We start from the raw sequence: 22,276 nt of genomic DNA, 5'->3' as shown, positions 1-22,276 counted from the left end.
CTGTAGGGGTGCCCATGGGGCTGGGGATCAGAAATGTCCCGTGCGAGAGAGGCAGGTTGAGGTTTCCAGGGTTAGATTAGTGCAGAAGTTGTCTTGATGATCGATACTTGGCTGCCTTTTGACAAATACAAATAATATCGCTCTTATCCATAATAATCTTATCATATAGGTAGCCAATTCGCACTGTATCAGAGCTGTTGGCTAGAGTGCCGTTTTTGTGACAAAACCGTCAGTAGAGTTAACAATGACATGGCAATACATTTAACTTGTATTTTTAATTTGATACATGGGAATTTCAAGTTTATATTTATGTGCACTACGTCACAAAGTGCAAAAAGTCAGTTTGATGGAAACATGTCTATTGGAAAAATGCGCATATAGTATTATGCAGATGTTTGAATATTCGCATGAATGTCTTTCGCAAATTAGTTGGAAACCTAGCTAATGACAATAAATATATTCACAAATAGAAGGCAGTCTGGTGCATCAACTGGGCCTATTCTAGCAAAGGATAAAGCAGATATGCTGTGAACAACAGGCAAAACTCCGATATAAAGTATTTGTTTCTCAAAGTTGCCAGGATATCACGTGTCCTACTTATATCATTACACTTGTAACAACCTCAGCATAACGAAACGTATATTTGATCAAAATAAACCATTACATTTTGTCAATAAAAATACGGCGCTCTCTCATTGACCTCCATACAAAAACGTCACCTGCTGGAGAAGACAGATTTTGGCCCAGCTATCCCTGTCGTTTCGCCTCTTCCGCTCTGCCGAAGCGGAACAAAGAATTAGAGGGGCAAATTTGTGAAACTTTTTTTGGGCCAGTGGGCCTACATTTCCCAAAACCCACTGCGACGGCCAAAATCCGCCATATTGAAATCGCCAGAACGGGAACGCGCTGGCTGTATAGTCTGTATCCACAACACAGCATGTAAGTACATAAACAAACACGTTTCTGGTGATATTTCATTATTATTATTTTTCTTCCAGCTTCATAACTAAGACGACTACAGTAACGATAAAACAAGGGTGAATCAGCTAATGGTACATTGAAGAATAGATCGCTTGTATATTAGTACATCGTTGATTTGTCGTGAGGCTCCGTCGCAGCTGTTGTAGCTACTGTAGCTAACCTTAAGTTAGCCAGCTAATCTGTCTTTCTCCCCCTAGTAATAGTGCAGAATAATATACATAAAACGCCATCTATCTTGTTGCGCATAGGCATTATACATAGATATGATTAGAAGTGAAAAGGTTCAGGTCTATATAGCAGATTTTATCCAGGCGATTGTGTATGCGCACATCTGTAACGTTAGCAGCCATAATTCAACACAAAGACAAATGGGAAAGCTAACTGCCTAGCTCTGCTAATGCTATGCTAGCAGTGTGTTAGCTAGCTAATAATGTATTGTTCCACTGTCTTGGACATATAACTGGATATATAAAATACATTCATTTTTTTTAAGACCGTTGCCTCGCAAAATAGATGAAAGTATGCATTTGGTATGATTGTACTCCGGGTTGCTAGCTAATTAATGTGCTTTTGGAGGCAAAAAAATAATAATATGAATCCTAGCTAACTGTCAAACCATCAGATGCTGTGGAAGGGAACTTCCATGGTAACAGAGTGATGCTGAGACTCAGATTTTTCTCTTTAAAAGTCTATGTCAAAGTAAAACCAATGATGGCAGATTTAAGCCTAAGCACAACGCAATGCACATTGACCTCTTTTTTTTTTTTTGGTAAACAATTTCCACAGAAAAACACATTTACTTGAAGAACAGTGCGGATCCAATGTTTGGTAACAGAAGTAATGACAGTTTGTGGTGTTGGTTCCGTCATTCTGTTACCAAACTTTGCATCTGCAACGAAACAGTGATTTGTCATCACTGCAATGTTTAAAGTTATTTATTTATGTTTTCCAGTCTCCGGATGATCTACCTTATCTATCTTATCAATTTATCTAGCTTCTCTGTTTTTCTTTTCTGCACATGAAATCCAAACATTTTGTTAAACGGTGCTGACCAAAAGTAAGCGTCTGTAAGAGGGAGGGGTGGAGAAAGAGAGAGAGAGAGAAGGATGTGTTTTTGATCCATTTTAATTATGATAATGTTTTTTTTATTCCAGATTGGGACTATGACGCAGACAGTGCAGACGAACGGGGTGCAACCCCTCAGTAAGACCTGGGAACTCAGTCTGTATGAGTTACAGAGGACTCCACAGGTAGGGACCACATTTAATGTAACACACTCAGTCTGTATGAGCTACAGAGGATTCCACAGGTAGGGACCACATTTAATGTAACACACTCAGTCTGTATGTGCTACAGAGGATTCCACAGGTAGTTATGAACTTTAGTTTAAAGTTCATAATGTAGATTTGAGAGTTTGTCACAGATCAGGGTTCATACGGTGCGTTCGGAAAGTATTCAGACCCCTTGACTTTTTCCACATTTTGTTATGTTACAGCCCTATTATAAAATGTATATATATTTTTTACATCCCTCATCAATCTACACACAGTACCCCATAATGACAAAGCAAAAACAGTTTTTTAGACATTTTTGCTAAGTATTAAAAATAAAAAAGAGATACCTTATTTACGTAAGTATTCAGGTGCTTCCTGTTTCCCATTGATCATCCTTGAGATGTTTCTACAACTTGATTGGAGTCCAGCTTTGGTAAATTCAATTGATTGGACATGATTTGGAAAGCCACACACCTGTCTATATAAGGTCCCACAGTTGACAGTGCGTGTCAGAGCAAAAACCAAGCCATGAGGTTGAAGGAATTGTCCATAGAGCTCCGAGACAGGATTGTGTCGAGGCACAGACCTGGGGAAGGGTACCAAAACATGTCTGTAGCATTGAAGGTCCCCAAGAACACAGTGGCCTCCATCATTCTTAAATGGAAGAAGTTTGGAGCCACCAAGACTCTTCCTAGAGCTGGCCGCCCGGCCAAACTGAGCAATTGGAGGAGAAGGGCCTTGGTCAGGGAGGTGACCAAGAACCCGATGGTCACTCTGACAGAGCTCCAGAGTTCCTCTGTGGAGATGGGAGAATCTTCCACAAGGACAACCATCTCTGCAGCACTCCACCAATCAGGTCTTTATGGTAGAGTGGAGCCAGACGGAAGCCACTCTTCAGTAAAAGGCACATGACAGCCTGCTTGGAGTTTGCCAAAAGGCACCTAAAGGACTCTCAGACCATGAACAACAAGATTATCTGGTCTGATGAAAACGTGATTGAACTCTTTGCCCTGAATGTCAAGCGTCACGTCTGGAGGAAACCTGGCAATATCCCTCCGGTGAAGCACGGTGGTGGCAGCATCATGCTGTGGGTGTGTTTTTCAGTGGCAGGGACTGGGAGACTAGTCAGGATCGAGGATCGAGGGAAAGATGTACAGAGAGATCCTTGATGAAAACCTGCTCCAAAGCGCTCAGGACCTCAGACTGGGGCGAAGGTTCACCTTCCAACAGGACAACGAGCCTAAACACACAACCAAGACAACACAGGAGTGGCTTCAGGACTTGTTTCTGAATGATTTTGAGTGGCCCAGCCAGAGCCCGGACTTGAACCTGATCGAACATCTCTGGAGAGACCTGAAAATAGCTGTGCAGCGACGTTCCCCATCCAACCTGACAGAGCTTGAGAGGATCTGCAGAGAAGAATGGGAGAAACTCCCCAAATACAGGTGTGCCAAGGTCATACCCAAGAAGACTCAATGCTGTAATCGCAGCCAAAGGTGCTTCAACAAAGTACTGAATAAAGTGTCTGAATATTATGTAAATGTGATATTTCAGTTTGTTATATGTTTTTTTTATTAAAAAAAATGTTTAAAAAAAACAACGTTTTTGCTTTGTTGTTATGGGGTATTGTGATGTCATTATGGGGTATTGTGATGTCATTATGGGGTATTGTGATGTCATTATGGGGTACTGTGATGTCGTTATGGGGTATTGTGATGTCATTATGGGGTATTGTGATGTCATTATGGGGTATTGTGATGTCATTATGGGGTATTGTGTGTAGATTGATGAGGTGGGGGGGGGGACTATTTAATCCATTTCAGAATAAGGCTGTAACGTAACAAAATGTGTAAAAGGTCAAGGGGTCTGAATACTTTGCGTATGCTCTGTATATGCCCTGACGTGGCTACAGACACCTACTAGCACCATCACACGGTGCATTAGACTGAAGTGGCCTGGTAGAGTAGTCCTTTATTATCCCCAGGGGGGTATTTGATTTGGCAGCGGCTAGTAAAATCACACAGAAAACATGACAATTAATGTACACCAATACAATACATACGACAATATGTAGTATGGCCTTCCCTGTGGCTCAGTTGGTAGAGCATGGTGTTTGCAACGCCAGGGTTGTGGGTTCGATTCCCACGGGGGGCCAGTACAAAAAAAAAAATTGAAATGTATGTATTCACTACTGTATTCGCTCTGGATAAGAGCGTCTGCTAAATGACTAAAATGTAAATGTGGTATAGTGCTGGGCAATTGGTACTTTTTTGACGTCGGTTCGATTATTACATAATTTTTACGGATTTCGGTTTCGATGTATTTATTTTTGACATTAAATGCATTATGAAATAGTGACATTACAATGATTTTTATAATTTTTAATGGGATTCCTTACCTTATGACTAGTGTCTGGGATTCCCTCAGAGTGGATGGCTCCTTACCTTATGACTAGTGTCTGGGATTCCCTCAGAATGGATGGCTCCTTACCTTATGACTAGTGTCTGGGATTCCCTCAGAATGGACTGCTCCTTACCTTATGACTAGTGTCTGGGATTCCCTCAGAATGGATGGCTCCTTACCTTATGACTAGTGTCTGGGATTCCCTCAGAGTGGATGGCTCCTTACCTTATGACTAGTGTCTGGGATTCCCTCAGAATGGATGGCTCCTTACCTTATGACTAGTGTCTGGGATTCCCTCAGAATGGATGGCTCCTTACCTTATGACTAGTGTCTGATACAGGTGAGAAAGGTGAAAGTTCATACATATAATCCTTCTACCCAGTTTAACAATGTTACCCAGCCTGTTCTTGCTCTGTTTAGACGACCAAAACAGTTAACGATCTGCAGAAGATGGTCATCAGCGTCTTGTCGACCCTGAAACTGGAGTTTCCTCAGAAAGAACAAGCACCGATTTCCCCTTTGAACAGATAGCTTCCACATTAGCCTCAACTCAGTTTGCTGTCAGGGAAAGTGGCAAGATATTTGTGTCAATCAGCGGTAGGGCTGGGGGCGGTAATACGGTCCAATCAGCTGTAGGGCTGGGGGCGGTAATACGGTCCAATCAGCTGTAGAGCTGGGGGCGGTAATACGGTCCAATCAGCTGTAGAGCTGGGGGCGGTAATACGGTCCAATCAGCGGTAGAGCTGGGGGCGGTAATACGGTCCAATTAGCGGTAGAGCTGGGGGCGGTAATACGGTCCAATCAGCGGTAGAGCTGGGGGCGTGTATACGGTCCAATCAGCTGTAGAGCTGGGGCGTGTAATACGGTCCAATCAGCGGTAGAGCTGGGGGCGGTAATACGGTCCAATCAGCTGTAGAGCTGGGGGCGTGTAATACGGTCCAATCAGCGGTAGAGCTGGGGGGCGTGTAATACGGTCCAATCAGCGGTAGAGCTGGGGGCGTGTATACGGTCCAATCAGCTGTAGAGCTGGGGGCGGTAATACGGTCCAATCAGCTGTAGAGCTGGGGGCGGTAATACGGTCCAATCAGCTGTAGAGCTGGGGGCGGTAATACGGTCCAATCAGCGGTAGAGCTGGGGGCGGTAATACGGTCCAATCAGCTGTAGAGCTGGGGGCGGTAATACGGTCCAATCAGCGGTAGAGCTGGGGGCGGTAATACGGTCCAATCAGCGGTAGAGCTGGGGGCGGTAATACGGTCCAATCAAGTCCCTTAGTATGATCAGTTACCCCTATAGGATGACATATAGAATATATAACATGTAGGGTCGTGGTCTGTTTGTTCCCCGTAGGAGGGTCTGTTTGTTCCCCGTAGGAGGGTCTGTTTGTTCCCCGTAGGAGGGTCTGTTTGTTCCCCGTAGGATGGGTCTGTTTGTTCCCCGTAGGAGGGTCTGTTTGTTCCCTGTAGGAGGGTCTGTTTGTTCCCTGTAGGAGGGTCTGTTTGTTCCCTGTAGGAGGGTCATGGTCTGTTTGTTCCCCGTAGGAGGGTCATGGTCTGTTTGTTCCCTGTAGGAGGGTCTGTTTGTTCCCTGTAGGAGGGTCGTTTGTTCCTGGGAGGGTCTGTTTGTTCCCTGTAGGAGGGTCATGGTCTGTTTGTTCCCTGTAGGAGGGTCATGGTCTGTTTGTTCCCTGTAGGAGGGTCATGGTCTGTTTGTTCCCCGTAGGAGGGTCTGTTTGTTCCCTGTAGGAGGGTCTGTTTGTTCCCTGTAGGAGGGTCTGTTTGTTCCCTGTAGGAGGGTCATGGTCTGTTTGTTCCCTGTAGGAGGGTCTGTTTGTTCCCCGTAGGAGGGTCATGGTCTGTTTGTTCCCCGTAGGAGGGTCATGGTCTGTTTGTTCCCTGTAGGAGGGTCTGTTTGTTCCCTGTAGGAGGGTCATGGTCTGTTTGTTCCCTGTAGGAGGGTCTGTTTGTTCCCCGTAGGAGGGTCTGTTTGTTCCCTGTAGGAGGGTCTGTTTGTTCCCTGTAGGAGGGTCATGGTCTGTTTGTTCCCTGTAGGAGGGTCATGGTCTGTTTGTTCCCTGTAGGAGGGTCATGGTCTGTTTGTTCCCTGTAGGAGGGTCTGTTTGTTCCCCGTAGGAGGGTCATGGTCTGTTTGTTCCCCGTAGGAGGGTCATGGTCTGTTTGTTCCCTGTAGGAGGGTCATGGTCTGTTTGTTCCCTGTAGGAGGGTCATGGTCTGTTTGTTCCCTGTAGGAGGGTCATGGTCTGTTTGTTCCCTGTAGGAGGGTCTGTTTGTTCCCCGTAGGAGGGTCATGGTCTGTTTGTTCCCCGTAGGAGGGTCATGGTCTGTTTGTTCCCTGTAGGAGGGTCTGTTTGTTCCCTGTAGGAGGGTCATGGTCTGTTTGTTCCCTGTAGGAGGGTCTGTTTGTTCCCTGTAGGAGGGTCTGTTTGTTCCCTGTAGGAGGGTCATGGTCTGTTTGTTCCCCGTAGGAGGGTCATGGTCTGTTTGTTCCCTGTAGGAGGGTCTGTTTGTTCCCTGTAGGAGGGTCATGGTCTGTTTGTTCCCTGTAGGAGGGTCTGTTTGTTCCCCGTAGGAGGGTCTGTTTGTTCCCTGTAGGAGGGTCTGTTTGTTCCCCGTAGGAGGGTCATGGTCTGTTTGTTCCCCGTAGGAGGGTCATGGTCTGTTTGTTCCCTGTAGGAGGGTCTGTTTGTTCCCTGTAGGAGGGTCATGGTCTGTTTGTTCCCTGTAGGAGGGTCATGGTCTGTTTGTTCCCCGTAGGAGGGTCATGGTCTGTTTGTTCCCTGTAGGAGGGTCTGTTTGTTCCCTGTAGGAGGGTCATGGTCTGTTTGTTCCCTGTAGGAGGGTCATGGTCTGTTTGTTCCCTGTAGGAGGCCATCACAGATGGGCTGGAGATCGCGGTGTCTCCCCGGAGCCTCCACAGCGAGCTGATGTGTCCCATCTGTCTGGACATGCTGAAGAACACCATGACAACCAAGGAATGTCTGCACCGCTTCTGTGCCGACTGCATCATCACCGCCCTCAGATCAGGGTATGTCTCCCTACCCTAAACCACCCTACCCTAATCCACCCTACCCTAAACCACCCTACCCTAAACCACCCTACCCTAAACCACCCTACCCTAAGTACCCCTAACCTACCCTACAGTAAGTTGACACACCACCTACACCACCACCACCACACCACCACCACCACCACCACACCTACACCACCACCACACCACCACCACACCTACACCACCTCCACTACCACCACCACCACCACACCTACACCACCACCACACCTACACCACCACCACCACCTACACCACCACCACTACTACCACCACCACCACACCTCCACCACACCTCCACCATCTACACCATCTACACCACCACACCTACACCACCTCCACTACCACCACCACCACCACACCTACACCACCACCACACCTACACCACCTCCACTACCACCACCACCACCACACCTACACCACCACCACACCTACACCACCACCTACACCACCACCACTACTACCACCACACCTCCACCATCTACACCATCTACACCACCACACCTCCACTACCACCACCACACCTACACCACCACCTACACCACCACCACTACTACCACCACACCTCCACCATCTACACCATCTACACCACCACACCTCCACTACCACCACCACACCACCACACCTCCACTACCACCACCACACCACCACCACACCACCACACCTCCACTACCACCACCACACCACCACCACACCTACACCACCACCACCACCACCACCACACCTCCACCACCACCACCACCACACCTCCACCACCACCACACCTATACTACCACCACCACACCACCACACCTCCACCACCACCACCACCACCACCACCACCACCTCCACCACCACCACCACCACCACCACCACCTACCACCACCACCTCCACCACCACCACCACCACCTCCACCACCACCACCACCACCACCACCACACCTCCACTACCACCACCACCACCTACACCACCACCTCCTACACCACACCACCACCACTACTACCACCACCACCTCCTACACCACCACACCACCACCACCACACCTCCACCACCACCACACCTCCTCCACCACCACCACATGCTACTGTTGACACACCACCACCACCACACCACCTCCTACACCACACCACCTCCTACACCACACCACCACCAAACCATCACCACCACCACCACCACCACCTCCTACCCCAGTTGCAGTGTATTGCATTTATCTATGTCTATCAACTGCTGATCAGTGTAGTGACACAGGACATCATTACCTCAGGTGACGTTCTGACCTCTGTCTGTCTGTGTGTTCGTTCTACCCAGCAACAAGGAATGTCCTACGTGCAGAAAGAAGCTGGTGTCTAAGCGATCCCTGCGGCCGGACCCTAACTTTGACGCCCTCATCAGTAAGATCTACCCCAGCAGAGATGAGTACGAGGCCCACCAGGAGAGGGTTCTGGCCCGCATCTCCAAACACAACAACCAACAGGCCCTGTCCCACAGCATCGAGGAGGGCCTCAAGATACAAGCCAAGAACAGGTACTGTACCCTGACCTTTAACCTCTAACCCCTGTCCCACAGCATCGAGGAGCGCCCCAAGATACAGGCCATGAACAGGTACTGTACCCTGACCTTTAACCCCTGTCCCACAGCATCGAGGAGCGCCTCAAGATACAGGCCATGAACAGGTACTGTACCCTGACCTTTAACCCCTGTCCCACAGCATCGAGGAGCGCCTCAAGATACAGGTCATGAACAGGTACTGTACCCTAACCCTCAACGCTTTTTCCTGACCCTTAACCCACAGCATCGAGGAGGTCCTTGAGATGCAGCCCGTGACTGTACTGCCAATCTCATTTTAATAACGTTTTCTCATTTAGGTGTCTCCTCACAAAGTTCAGAACAACTTACCCTATGATTTAAAACATGTTTCTAGAACTATGGTGAAATTGAATGTTACTTTATAAAATGGAATTTACATTTGACCTCCCACCACTGGGTGTCACTGCAGGCTGCAGCGAGGGAAGAAACACCAGCTGGAGAACGGGAGCGGGGCGGAGGACAACGGTGACTCCTCCCACTGCAGCAATGCCTCCGTCCACTCCAATCAGGTATGAGCATTCCTTCATCTGCCCCTGTCGTTCTGCCCCTGAACAAGGCAGTTAACCCACTGTTCCCCGGTAGGCCGTCATTGTACATAAGAATTTATTCTTAACTAACTTGCCTTAGTTGGGTTGCAGAATGCCAGTAACGTCCCCAAAAATTCCCAGGTTTATCAGAAATTCCCGGTATCAGGAAAAAGCAGGAAATCCGGATTCCTCCAAACAGGATTTATTGAAAACCTGACTGGATTGGTGCAATCATATTCCCATGTCTATAAAATACCTAAACAGAAATCAGTGAATCTGAGTTGTTAGCACGCGACTGACAGAATGTGTAAGGGTAGGATGTATTACATATGTGGCTGTATGAGACGTGTATGACGTGGGCAGTGTGCAGGGTAATAGTAATGTATTGTGTATATGGGATGGGATGGGTAATGTGCAGGGTAATAGTAATGTATTGTGTATATGGGATGGGTAGCGTGCAGGGTAATAGTAATGTATTGTGTATATGGGATGGGTAATGTGCAGGGTAATAGTAATGTATTGTGTATATGGGATGGGTAATGTGCAGGGTAATAGTAATGTATTGTGTAGATGGGATGGGTAATGTGCAGGGTAATAGTAATGTATTGTGTAGATGGGATGGGTACCGTGCAGGATAATAGTAATGTATTGTGTATATGGGATGGGTAATGTGCAGGGTATTAGTAATGTATTGTGTATATGGGATGGGTAATGTGCAGGGTAATAGTAATGTATTGTGTATATGGGATGGGATGGGTAATGTGCAGGGTAATAGTAATGTATTGTGTATATGGGATGGGTAATGTGCAGGGTAATAGTAATGTATTTTGTATATGGGATGGGTAACGTGCAGGGTAATAGTCATGTATTGTGTATATGGGATGGGTAACGTGCAGGGTAATAGTAATGTATTGTGTATATGGGATGGGTAATGTGCAGGGTAATAGTAATGTATCGTGTATATGGGATGGGTAATGTGCAGGGTAATAGTAATGTATTGTGTATATGGGATGGGTAACGTGCAGGGTAATAGTCATGTATTGTGTATATGGGATGGGTAACGTGCAGGGTAATAGTAATGTATTGTGTATATGGGATGGGTAATGTGCAGGGTAATAGTAATGTATCGTGTATATGGGATGGGTAATGTGCAGGGTAATAGTAATGTATTGTGTATATGGGATGGGTAACGTGTAGGGTAATAGTAATGTATTGTGTATATGGGATGGGTAACGTGCAGGGTAATAGTAATGTATTGTGTATATGGGATGGGTAATGTGCAGGGTAATAGTAATGTATTGTGTAGATGGGATGGGTAATGTGCAGGGTAATAGTAATGTATTGTGTATATGGGATGGGTAATGTGCAGGGTAATAGTAATGTATTGTGTGTATGGGATGGGTAATGTGCAGGGTAATAGTAGGGTAATAGTAATGTATTGTGTGTATGGGATGGGTAATGTGCAGGGTAATAGTAATGTATTGTGTATATGGGATGGGTAATGTGCAGGGTAATAGTAATGTATTGTGTATATGGGATGGGTAACGTGCAGGGTAGTAATGTATTGTGTATATGGGATGGGATGGGTAATGTGCAGGGTAATAGAAATGTATTGTGTATATGGGATGGGTAAGGTGCAGGGTAGTAATGTATTGTGTATATGGGATGGGATGGGTAATGTGCAGGGTAATAGTAATGTATTGTGTATATGGGATGGGTAACGTGCAGGGTAATAATAATGTATGGTGTATATGGGATGGGTAATGTGCAGGGTAATAGTAATGTATTGTGTATATGGGATGGGATGGGTAATGTGCAGGGTAATAGTAATGTATTGTGTATATGGGATGGGTAACGTGCAGGGTATTAGTAATGTATTGTGTATATGGGATGGGTAACGTGCAGGGTATTAGTAATGTATTGTGTATATGGGATGGGTAATGTGCAGGGTAATAGTCATGTATTGTGTATATGGAATGGGATGGGTAATGTGCAGGGTAATAGTAATGTATTGTGTATATGGGATGGGTAATGTGCAGGGTAATAGTAATGTATTGTGTATATGGGATGGGTAATGTGCAGGGTAATAGTAATGTATTGTGTATATGGGATGGGTAACGTGCAGGGTAATAGTCATGTATTGTGTATATGGAATGGGATGGGTAATGTGCAGGGTAATAGTAATGTATTGTGTATATGGGATGGGTAACGTGCAGGGTATTAGTAATGTATTGTGTATATGGGATGGGTAACGTGCAGGGTATTAGTAATGTATTGTGTATATGGGATGGGTAATGTGCAGGGTAATAGTCATGTATTGTGTATATGGAATGGGATGGGTAACGTGCAGGGTAATAGTAATGTATTGTGTATATGGGATGGGTAATGTGCAGGGTAATAGTAATGTATTGTGTATATGGGATGGGTAATGTGCAGGGTAATAGTAATGTATTGTGTATATGGGATGGGTAACGTGCAGGGTAATAATGTATTGTGTATATGGGATGGGATGGGTAACGTGCAGGGTAATAGTAATGTATTGTGTATATGGGATGGGATGGGTAATGTGCAGGGTAATAGTAATGTGTTGTGTAGATGGGATGGGTAACGTGCAGGGTAATAGTCATGTATTGTGTATATGGGATGGGATGGGTAACGTGCAGGGTAATAGTAATGTATTGTGTATATGGGATGGGTAACGTGCAGGGTAATAGTAATGTATTGTGTATTTGGGATGGGTAATGTGCAGGGTATTAGTAATGTATTGTGTATATGGGATGGGTAGTGTGCAGGGTAATAGTAATGTATTGTGTATATGGAATGGGACGGGTAATGTGCAGGGTAATAGTAATGTATTGTGTATATGGGATGGGATGGGTAATGTGCAGGGTAATAGTAATGTATTGTGTATATGGGATGGGTAATGTGCAGGGTAATAGTAATGTATTGTGTATATGGGATGGGATGGGTAATGTGCAGGGTAATAGTAATGTATTGCATATATGTTGCGTGTAATATATATTTTTATTTTCCATTTCAAATCTGTTCCTTTGTGAAGTGCGGGGGGTTTACATGTTTTGTTGTAAAGTGGGCGTGTAAATGCATACGAATGTCCATTTTTGTTGAGTAAATGACACCCAGGAATATAATGGCAAGATCTCCAGTCAGTGTGTCTTTCCTCGTTTTTAAAGCATCTCATCGCGTCAACGTTTTATGCCCTGGGTTGTGTTCAGCGTTTCTCATCAATCTCATCAATCACAGCAGGAGGCGGGTCCGAGCATCAAGCGTACCAAGACGTCAGATGACTCTGGTCTGGACATGGACAACGCCACGGAGAACGGAGGAGGAGCTGGAGGAGACATGGCCGTGGAAGGAGCCAGCGAGATAGAACTGGTGTTCTGTCCTCATCCTACGCTCATGGACAAGGAGGACACCGTGCAGACCAGGTAAGGGATCTGAGGTTGAGTGGGATACGGGATGGGGTGGTTTGTTCCAGGTGTAGAATCTGCACAATATTAAAGCTGCGTTATGTACATTTTTTTTTGCGTGACCGAAAGTGTCATTGAACACAAGTCTGAGAAGCGTTAGATCTGTTCTATGTGTTATGGATCTGTCGTTCTCATTTAAAGCCAGTCTGAGAAGCGGTAGATATGTTCTATGTGTTATAGATCTGTTGTTCTCATTTAAAGCCAGTCTGAGAAGCGGTAGATATGTTCTATGTGTTATATATCTGTCATTCAAAGCCAGTCTGAGAAGCGGTAGATGTGTTCTATGTGTTATATATCTGTCATTCTCATTTAAAGCCAGTCTGAGAAGCGGTAGATCTGTTCTATGTGTTATATATCTGTCATTCTCATTTAAAGCCAGTCTGAGAAGCGGTAGATCTGTTCTATGTGTTTATATATCTGTCATTCTCATTTAAAGCCAGTCTGAGAAGCGGTAGATCTGTTCTATGTGTTTATATATCTGTCATTCTCATTTAAAGCCAGTCTGAGAAGCGGTAGATCTGTTCTATGTGTTTATATATCTGTCATTCTCATTTAAAGCCAGTCTGAGAAGCGGTTGATATGTTCTATGTGTTATATATCTGTCATTCTCATTTAAAGTCAGTCTGAGAAGCGGTAGATATGTTCTATGTGTTCTATTTCTATGCTGCCCGTTAAATTTTGCGTTTTGTCTTTTATTTTCGATTTTGTACTTCAGCTTCAAACTGCTGAAAATACAATATTGTAGGTTATGGAAAAGATATTTCACAGCAGTTTAGATGGTACAAACTGAAATGAGATTAACAATTAGAATTTCAGCAACTAATAATTGCAGAGCGATTTCTGCATAGTGCACCTTTTAAATCTTTAGAATGACTGATGTAGTGTTGGTCTTCTAATCTGAGTAGGCCTGTCTCTTCTAATCTGAGTAGGCCTGTGTTTTCTAATCTGCGTAGGCCTGTCTCTTCTAATCTGAGTAGGCCTGTCTCTTCTAATCTGAGTAGGCCTGTGTTTTCTAATCTGCGTAGGCCTGTCTCTTCTAATCTGCGTAGGCCTGTCTCTTCTAATCTGAGTAGGCCTGTGTTTTCTAATCTGCGTAGGCCTGTGTTTTCTAATCTGAGTAGGCCTGTCTCTTCTAATCTGAGTAGGCCTGTGTTTTCTAATCTGCGTAGGCCTGTGTTTTCTAATCTGAGTAGGCCTGTCTCTTCTAATCTGAGTAGGCCTGTGTTTTCTAATCTGCGTAGGCCTGTGTTTTCTAATCTGAGTAGGCCTGTCTCTTCTAATCTGAGTAGGCCTGTGTTTTCTAATCTGCGTAGGCCTGTGTTTTCTAATCTGAGTAGGCCTGTGTTTTCTAATCTGCGTAGGCCTGTCTCTTCTAATCTGCGTAGGCCTGTGTTTTCTAATCTGAGTAGGCCTGTCTCTTCTAATCTGAGTAGGCCTGTGTTTTCTAATCTGAGTAGGCCTGTCTCTTCTAATCTGCGTAGGCCTGTCTCTTCTAATCTGAGTAGGCCTGTCTCTTCTAATCTGAGTAGGCCTGTGTTTTCTAATCTGAGTAGGTTCTGTCTCTTCTAATCTGCGTAGGCCTGTGTTTTCTAATCTGCGTAGGCCTGTGTTTTCTAATCTGAGTAGGCCTGTCTCTTCTAATCTGCGTAGGCCTGTGTTTTCTAATCTGCGTAGGCCTGTCTCTTCTAATCTGCGTAGGCCTGTCTCTTCTAATCTGAGTAGGCCTGTCTCTTCTAATCTGAGTAGGCCTGTCTCTTCTAATCTGCGTAGGCCTGTGTTTTCTAATCTGCGTAGGCCTGTGTTTTCTAATCTGCGTAGGCCTGTGTTTTCTAATCTGCGTAGGCCTGTGTTTTCTAATCTGCGTAGGCCTGTGTTTTCTAATCTGCGTAGGCCTGTGTTTTCTAATCTGCGTAGGCCTGTGTTTTCTAATCTGTGTAGGCCTGTGTTTTCTAATCTGCGTAGGCCTTTGTATTTGAATCCTGTCTGTGGAAAACAGTTAAATGGGGAAAGTTTAGATCGTGAAAGTCTGTGTGTATCTTTCTAGACCTCTCAGGCAATGTGTTGTGGTATTGTGTTAGGGCCCAGGTTCATCAAGAAGTCTGCTAATGCAACGTGTGTGTGTGTGTGTGTGTGTGTGTGTGTGTGTGTGTGTGTGTGTGTGTGTGTGTGTGTGTGTGTGTGTGTGTGTGGTAGTGTTGAGTTTGTTCCCAGGTACATCAAGACGTCAGGTAACGCCACAGTGGACCACCTGTCTAAGTACCTGGCTGTGCGTCTGGCCCTGGAGGAACTGAGGAAGAACGGAGAGGCCAGCCCCGTCAATGTAGACGCTGCCTCAGAGAAACAATACACCATTTATATCCCTACAGCCAACGGCCAGTTCACGGTAATAATACAATATGTTACTACAAATACTACTACAATACACCATTTATATCCCTACAGCCAACGGCCAGTTCACGGTAATAATACAATATGTTACTACAAATCCTACTACAATACACCATTTATATCCCGACAGCCAACGGCCAGTTCACGGTAATAATACAATATGTTACTACAAATACTACTACAATACACCATTTATATCCCTACAGCCAACGGCCAGTTCACGGTAATAATACAATATGTTACTACAAATACTACTACAATACACCATTTATATCCCTACAGCCAACGGCCAGTTCACGGTAATAATACAATATGTTACTACAAATACTACTACAATACACCATTTATATCCCTACAGCCAACGGCCAGTTCACGGTAATAATACAATATGTTACTACAAATACTACTACAATACACCATTTATATCCCTACAGCCAACGGCCAGTTCACGGTAATAATACAATATGTTACTACAAATACTACTACAATACACCATTTATATCCCTACAGCCAACGGCCAGTTCACGGTAATAATACAATATGTTACTACAAATACTACTACAATACACCATTTATATCCCTACAGCCAACGGCCAGTTCACGGTAATAATACAATATGTTACTACAAATACTACTACAATGACGAGAAAACAATACCTTCAGACCATAAATTATATAATTATTGTGCAATTAGTATCTAGAGGCTACATTGAGGTTTTTCTTTATATTAGGCCTTCTGGCATTAGTGCTTAAGTCCAAGTTTTAGCGTCTAACTTTACGCACGCCGAATAGCCTACTAGCCAACTGATTTTAGGAACGAGCAGAAAACGTTTACATTGATCCACTGAGGCGAAAAATAAACATGTTGGAGTTTAGTTTAATAAGAGATAATCTGAGAAATGGAGAGTTGAAAATAGAGAGAGAGGGCCTGAACAGTTTTGTTTAGGAAAGACTTGAACTGGTAAAAGAGAATGTCGTGTGAGGCTCGATACTATACTGATCATATACTAATTCTATACTGTGCTAATGATATACTATACTATACTAATTATATACTATACTAATTATATACTATACAAATTCTATACTGTACTAATTCTATACTGTACTAATTCTATACTATACTAATTATATACTATACTAATACTATACAAATTCTATACTGTACTAATTATATACTGTGCTAATTATATACTTATACTATACTATACTATACTAATTATATACTATACTAATTATATACTATACTAATTATATACTGTACTAATACTATACAAATTCTATACTGTACTAATTATATACTGTGCTAATTATATACTTATACTATACTATACTAATTCTATACTATACTAATACTATACAAATTCTATACTGTACTAATTATATACTGTGCTAATTATATACTTATACTATACTAATTCTATACTATACTAATTATATACTATACTAATTATATACTAATACTATACAAATTCTATACTGTACTAATTCTATACTGTGCTAATTATATACTAATTCTATACTGTGCTAATTCTATACTGTACTAATTCTATACTGTACTAATTTCATACTGTACTAATTCGATACTGTACTAATTCTATACTATACTAATTTTATACTAATCTATACTGTGCTAATTCTATACTATCCTGTACTAATTATATGCTAATACTATACTAAATCAATATTATACTAATTCTATACTGTACTAATTCTATACTAATTCTATACTGTACTAATCATATACTGTACTAATTATATACTAATACTATACTAATTCTATACTATACTAGTTCTATACTAATACTGTACTAATTATATGCTAATACTATACTAATTCTATACTATACTAATTCTATACTGTACTAATGATATGCTAATACTATACTAATTCAATACTATGCTAATTCTGGTCTATGCTAATTCCATACGATACTAATTCTGTTCTATGCTAATTATATACTAATACTATACTAATTATATACTGTACTAATTCTATACTGTACTAATTCTATACTGTACTATTTTATACTGTACTAATTCTATACAAATTCTATACTGTACTAATTATATACTGTGCTAATTATATACTTATACTAATTCTATACTGTACTAATCATATACTAATTCTATAGTATACTAATTATATACTAATACTATACTGATTCTATACTGTACTGATTCTATACTGTGCTAATTATATACTAATTCTATACTGTACTAATTCTATACTGTACTAATTCTATACTGTACTAATTCTATACTGTGCTAATTATATACTAATTCTATACTGTACTAATTCTATACTGTACTAATTCTATACTGTACTAATTTTATACTAATTCTATACTGTGCTAATTCTATACTATCCTGTACTAATTATATGCTAATACTATACTAAATCAATATTATACTAATTCTATACTGTACTAATTCTATACTAATTCTATACTGTACTAATTATATACTGTACTAATTATATACTAATACTATACTAATTCTATACTATACTAGTTCTATACTAATACTGTACTAATTATATGCTAATACTATACAAATTCTATACTATACTAATTCTATACTGTACTAATTCTATACTTTACTAATGATATGCTAATTCTGGTCTATGCTAATTCCATACGATACTAATTCTGTTCTATGCTAATTATATACTAATACTGTACTAATTCTATACTGTACTAATTCTATACTGTACTAATTCTATACTAATTCTATACTGTGCTAATTCTATACTATCCTGTACTAATTATATGCTAATACTATACTAAATCAATATTATACTAATTCTACACTGTACTAATTCTATACTGTACTAATTATATACTAATACTATACTAATTATATGCTATACTAATTCTATGCTATACTAGTTCTATACTAATACTGTACTAATTATATGCTAATACTATACTAATTCTATACTATACTAATACTATACTAATTCTATACTGTACTAATTCTATATTGTACTAATTCTATACTTTACTAATTATATGCTGATACGATACTAATTCAATACTATGCTAATTCTGGTCTTTGCTAATTCCATACGATACTAATTCTATTCTATGCTAATTATATACTAATACAATACTAATTCAAAATTATATTAATTCTATACTATTCAATACGATGCTAATTCTATACTGTACTAATTATATGCTAATACTATGCTAATTCTGGTCTATGCTAATTCCATACGGTACTACATCTATACTATGCTAATTCTATACTAATTCTATACTATTCAATACGATGCTAATTCCATACGGTACTACATCTATACTATGCTAATTCTATACTAATTCTATACTATTCAATACGATGCTAATTCTATACGGTACTATTCCACTGTTATGCTAATTCTATACGATCCTAATTCTATAGTATGCTAATTCTATACCATGCTAATTCTATTCTTTACTAATTCTATACTATACTAATTCGACGATCACAAGACGGACTTCAAATAGGCACACACTCCTAGTTGTCACCCAGGTGATCGTTAGCCTAGTGTTGCGTCTAATCGCTGGTCACCCAGTTGAGCTTGTGTGTATATAATGCAACTAGTGAAATGTGGAAAGAATTTCCTCCTGAAAGACGATAAATCAGTCAATGCTCTCTGCCGGTCCTCTAGGTGCTGAACGGGTCGTTTTCTCTGGAGCTTGTCAGTGAGAAGTACTGGAAGGTGAACAAGCCCATGGAGCTGTACTTCGCCCCCACCAAAGAGCACAAGTAGACCACCTGGAGTACACCTGGGGGGTAGACCACCTGGAGTACACCTGGGGGGTAGACCACCTGGAGTACACCTGGGGGGTAGACCACCTGGAGTACACCTGGGGGGGTAGACCACCTGGAGTACACCTGGGGGGTAGACCACCTGGAGTACACCTGGGGGGAAGACCACCTGGAGTACACCTGGGGGGTAGACCACCTGGAGTACACCTGGGGGGAAGACCACCTGGAGTACACCTGGGGGGTAGACCACCTGGAGTACACCTGGGGGGCTAGACCACCTGGAGTACACCTGGGGGGCTAGACCACCTGGAGTACACCTGGGGTGTAGACCACCTGGAGTACACCTGGGGGGCTAGACCACCTGGAGTACACCTGGGGGGTAGACCACCTGGAGTACACCTGGGGGGTAGACCACCTGGAGTACACCTGGGGGGGTAGACCACCTGGAGTACACCTGGGGGGGTAGACCACCTGGAGTACACCTGGGGGGGCTAGACCACCTGGAGTACACCTGGGGCGTAGACCACCTGGAGTACACCTGGGGGGGTAGACCACCTGGAGTACACCTGGGGGGGCTAGACCACCTGGAGTACACCTGGGGGGGTAGACCACCTGGAGTACACCTGGGGGGAAGACCACCTGGAGTACACCTGGGGGGGTAGACCGAATGATACCGTATTCCCTGTGTACCAGGGTAATGTCAGGAGGGAATAGGGTTCCATTTGGATCACAGTCCTGGACGAGACCTGCCAGGAGGACCAGGTGTCTAATGGACACTATGGACTCTCACTCTCCGTCTCTCCCCTTTTCTGATCTCTCTCTTTCTCTCTGTCTCTCCCCCTTTCTGATCTCTCTCTTTCTCTCTGTCTCTCCCCCTTTCTGATCTCTCTCTTTCTCTCTGTCTCTCCCCCTTTCTGATCTCTCCATCCCCTTCTGATCTCTCTCTTTCTCTCTGTCTCTCCCCCTTTCTGATCTCTCTCTTTCTCTCTCTCTCCCCCTTTCTGATCTCTCTCTTTCTCTCTGTCTCTCCCCCTTTCTGATCTCTCTCTTTCTCTCTGTCTCTCCCCCTTTCTGATCTCTCTCTTTCTCTCTGTCTCTCCCCCTTTCTGATCTCTCTCTTTCTCTCTGTCTTTCCCCCTTTCTGATCTCTCCATCCCCTTTCTGATCTCTCTCTTTCTCTCTGTCTCTCCCCCTTTCTGATCTCTCTCTCCATCTCTCTCCCTGTTTCTGATCTCTCTCTTTCTCTCTGTCTCTCCCCCTTTCTGATCTCTCTCTTTCTCTCTGTCTCTCCCCCTTTCTGATCTCTCTCTCTCTCCCTCTCTCTCCCCCTTTCTGATCTCTCTCTTTCTCTCTGTCTCTCCCCCTTTCTGATCTCTCTCTCTCTCCCTCTCTCTCCCCCTTTCTGATCTCTCTCTTTCTCTCCGTCTCTCCCCTTTTCTGATCTCTCTCTTTCTCTCTGTCTCTCCCCCTTTCTGATCTCTCTCTTTCTCTCTGTCTCTCCCCCTTTCTGATCTCTCTCTTTCTCTCTGTCTCTCCCCCTTTCTGATCTCTCTCTCTCTCCCTCTCTCTCCCCCTTTCTGATCTCTCTCTTTCTCTCCATCTCTCTCCCTGTTTCTGATCTCTCTCTTTCTCTCTGTCTCTCCCCCTTTCTGATCTCTCTCTCTCTCCCTCTCTCTCCCCCTTTCTGATCTCTCTCTTTCTCTCCGTCTCTCCCCTTTTCTGATCTCTCTCTTTCTCTCTGTCTCTCCCCCTTTCTGATCTCTCTCTTTCTCTCTGTCTCTCCCCCTTTCTGATCTCTCTCTCTCTCCCTCTCTCTCCCCCTTTCTGATCTCTCTCTTTCTCTCCATCTCTCTCCCTGTTTCTGATCTCTCTCTTTCTCTCTGTCTCTCCCCCTTTCTGATCTCTCTCTGATCTGTCTCTCCCCCTTTCTGATCTCTCTCTTTCTCTCTGTCTCTCCCCCTTTCTGATCTCTCTCTCTCTCCCTCTCTCTCCCCCTTTCTGATCTCTCTCTCTCTCCCTCTCTCTCACCCTTTCTGATCTCTCTCTTTCTCTCTGTCTCTCCCCCTTTCTGATCTCTCTCTTTCTCTCTGTCTCTCCCCCTTTCTGATCTCTCTCTCTCTCCCTCTCTCTCCCCCTTTCTGATCTCTCTCTTTCTCTGTCTCTCCCCCTTTCTGATCTCTCCATCCCCTTTCTGATCTCTCTCTTTCTCTCTGTCTCTCCCCCTTTCTGATCTCTCTCTCTCTCCCTCTCTCTCCCCCTTTCTGATCTCTCTCTCTCTCCCTCTCTCTCCCCCTTTCTGATCTCTCCCTCTCCGTCTCTCCCCCTTTCTGATCTCTCTCTCTCTCCCTCTCTCTCCCTGTTTCTGATCTCTCTCTGATCTCTCTCTGATCTCTACACCTCTGTTTAACCATGTCTGGTGTATATTAGTTGGTAACATGTTAGTATATGGGGCCTACACATGGAAAACCATCCATCAGCAAGCCATAACATCTTCATAAGCATTACTGGGGACATAACTGCAGTGCCAGGGTGGTGATCAGGAGGGCAGTGCCAGGGTGGTGATCAGGAGGAGGGCAGTGCCAGGGTGGTGATCAGGAGGAGGGCAGTGCCAGGGTGGTGATCAGGAGGAGGGCAGTGCCAGGGTGGTGATCAGGAGGAGGGCAGTGCCAGGGTGGTGATCAGGAGGAGGGCAGTGCCAGGGTGGTGATCAGGAGGAGGGCAGTGCCAGGGTGGTGATCAGGAGGAGGGCAGTGCCAGGGTGGTGATCAGGAGGAGGGCAGTGCCAGGGTGGTGATCAGGAGGGCAGTGCCAGGGTGGTGATGAGGA

The 22,276-nt window shown here is 43.6% G+C and overlaps 1 protein-coding gene across 2 annotated transcripts; it reads left to right on the top strand.

Moving 5' to 3' along the window:
* Positions 1–789: 789 nt before the first annotated feature.
* rnf2 (ring finger protein 2) lies at positions 790–19,706 on the top strand. 2 transcript variants are annotated; one of them, XM_045714390.1, is made up of 8 exons: positions 790–939; positions 2,136–2,231; positions 7,540–7,700; positions 9,010–9,225; positions 9,698–9,797; positions 13,080–13,261; positions 15,497–15,686; positions 19,350–19,706. In XM_045714390.1, exons 2-8 carry the CDS (start codon positions 2,145–2,147, stop codon positions 19,449–19,451), a joined length of 1,038 nt encoding a protein of 345 aa, XP_045570346.1. In that variant the 5' UTR covers positions 790–939; positions 2,136–2,144; the 3' UTR covers positions 19,452–19,706. The 2 variants fall into 2 exon arrangements, with proteins under 2 accessions (XP_045570346.1, XP_045570345.1); XM_045714389.1 differs by having other exon boundaries at positions 791–939; positions 13,077–13,261.
* Positions 19,707–22,276: the final 2,570 nt, after the last annotated feature.

Source organism: Salmo salar, chromosome ssa03 (genome assembly GCF_905237065.1).
Source record: "Salmo salar chromosome ssa03, Ssal_v3.1, whole genome shotgun sequence".
NCBI lineage: Eukaryota > Metazoa > Chordata > Actinopteri > Salmoniformes > Salmonidae > Salmo > Salmo salar.
Note: the sequence above shows the minus strand (reverse complement) of the source record. Positions and strands in the feature narration are given on the sequence as shown.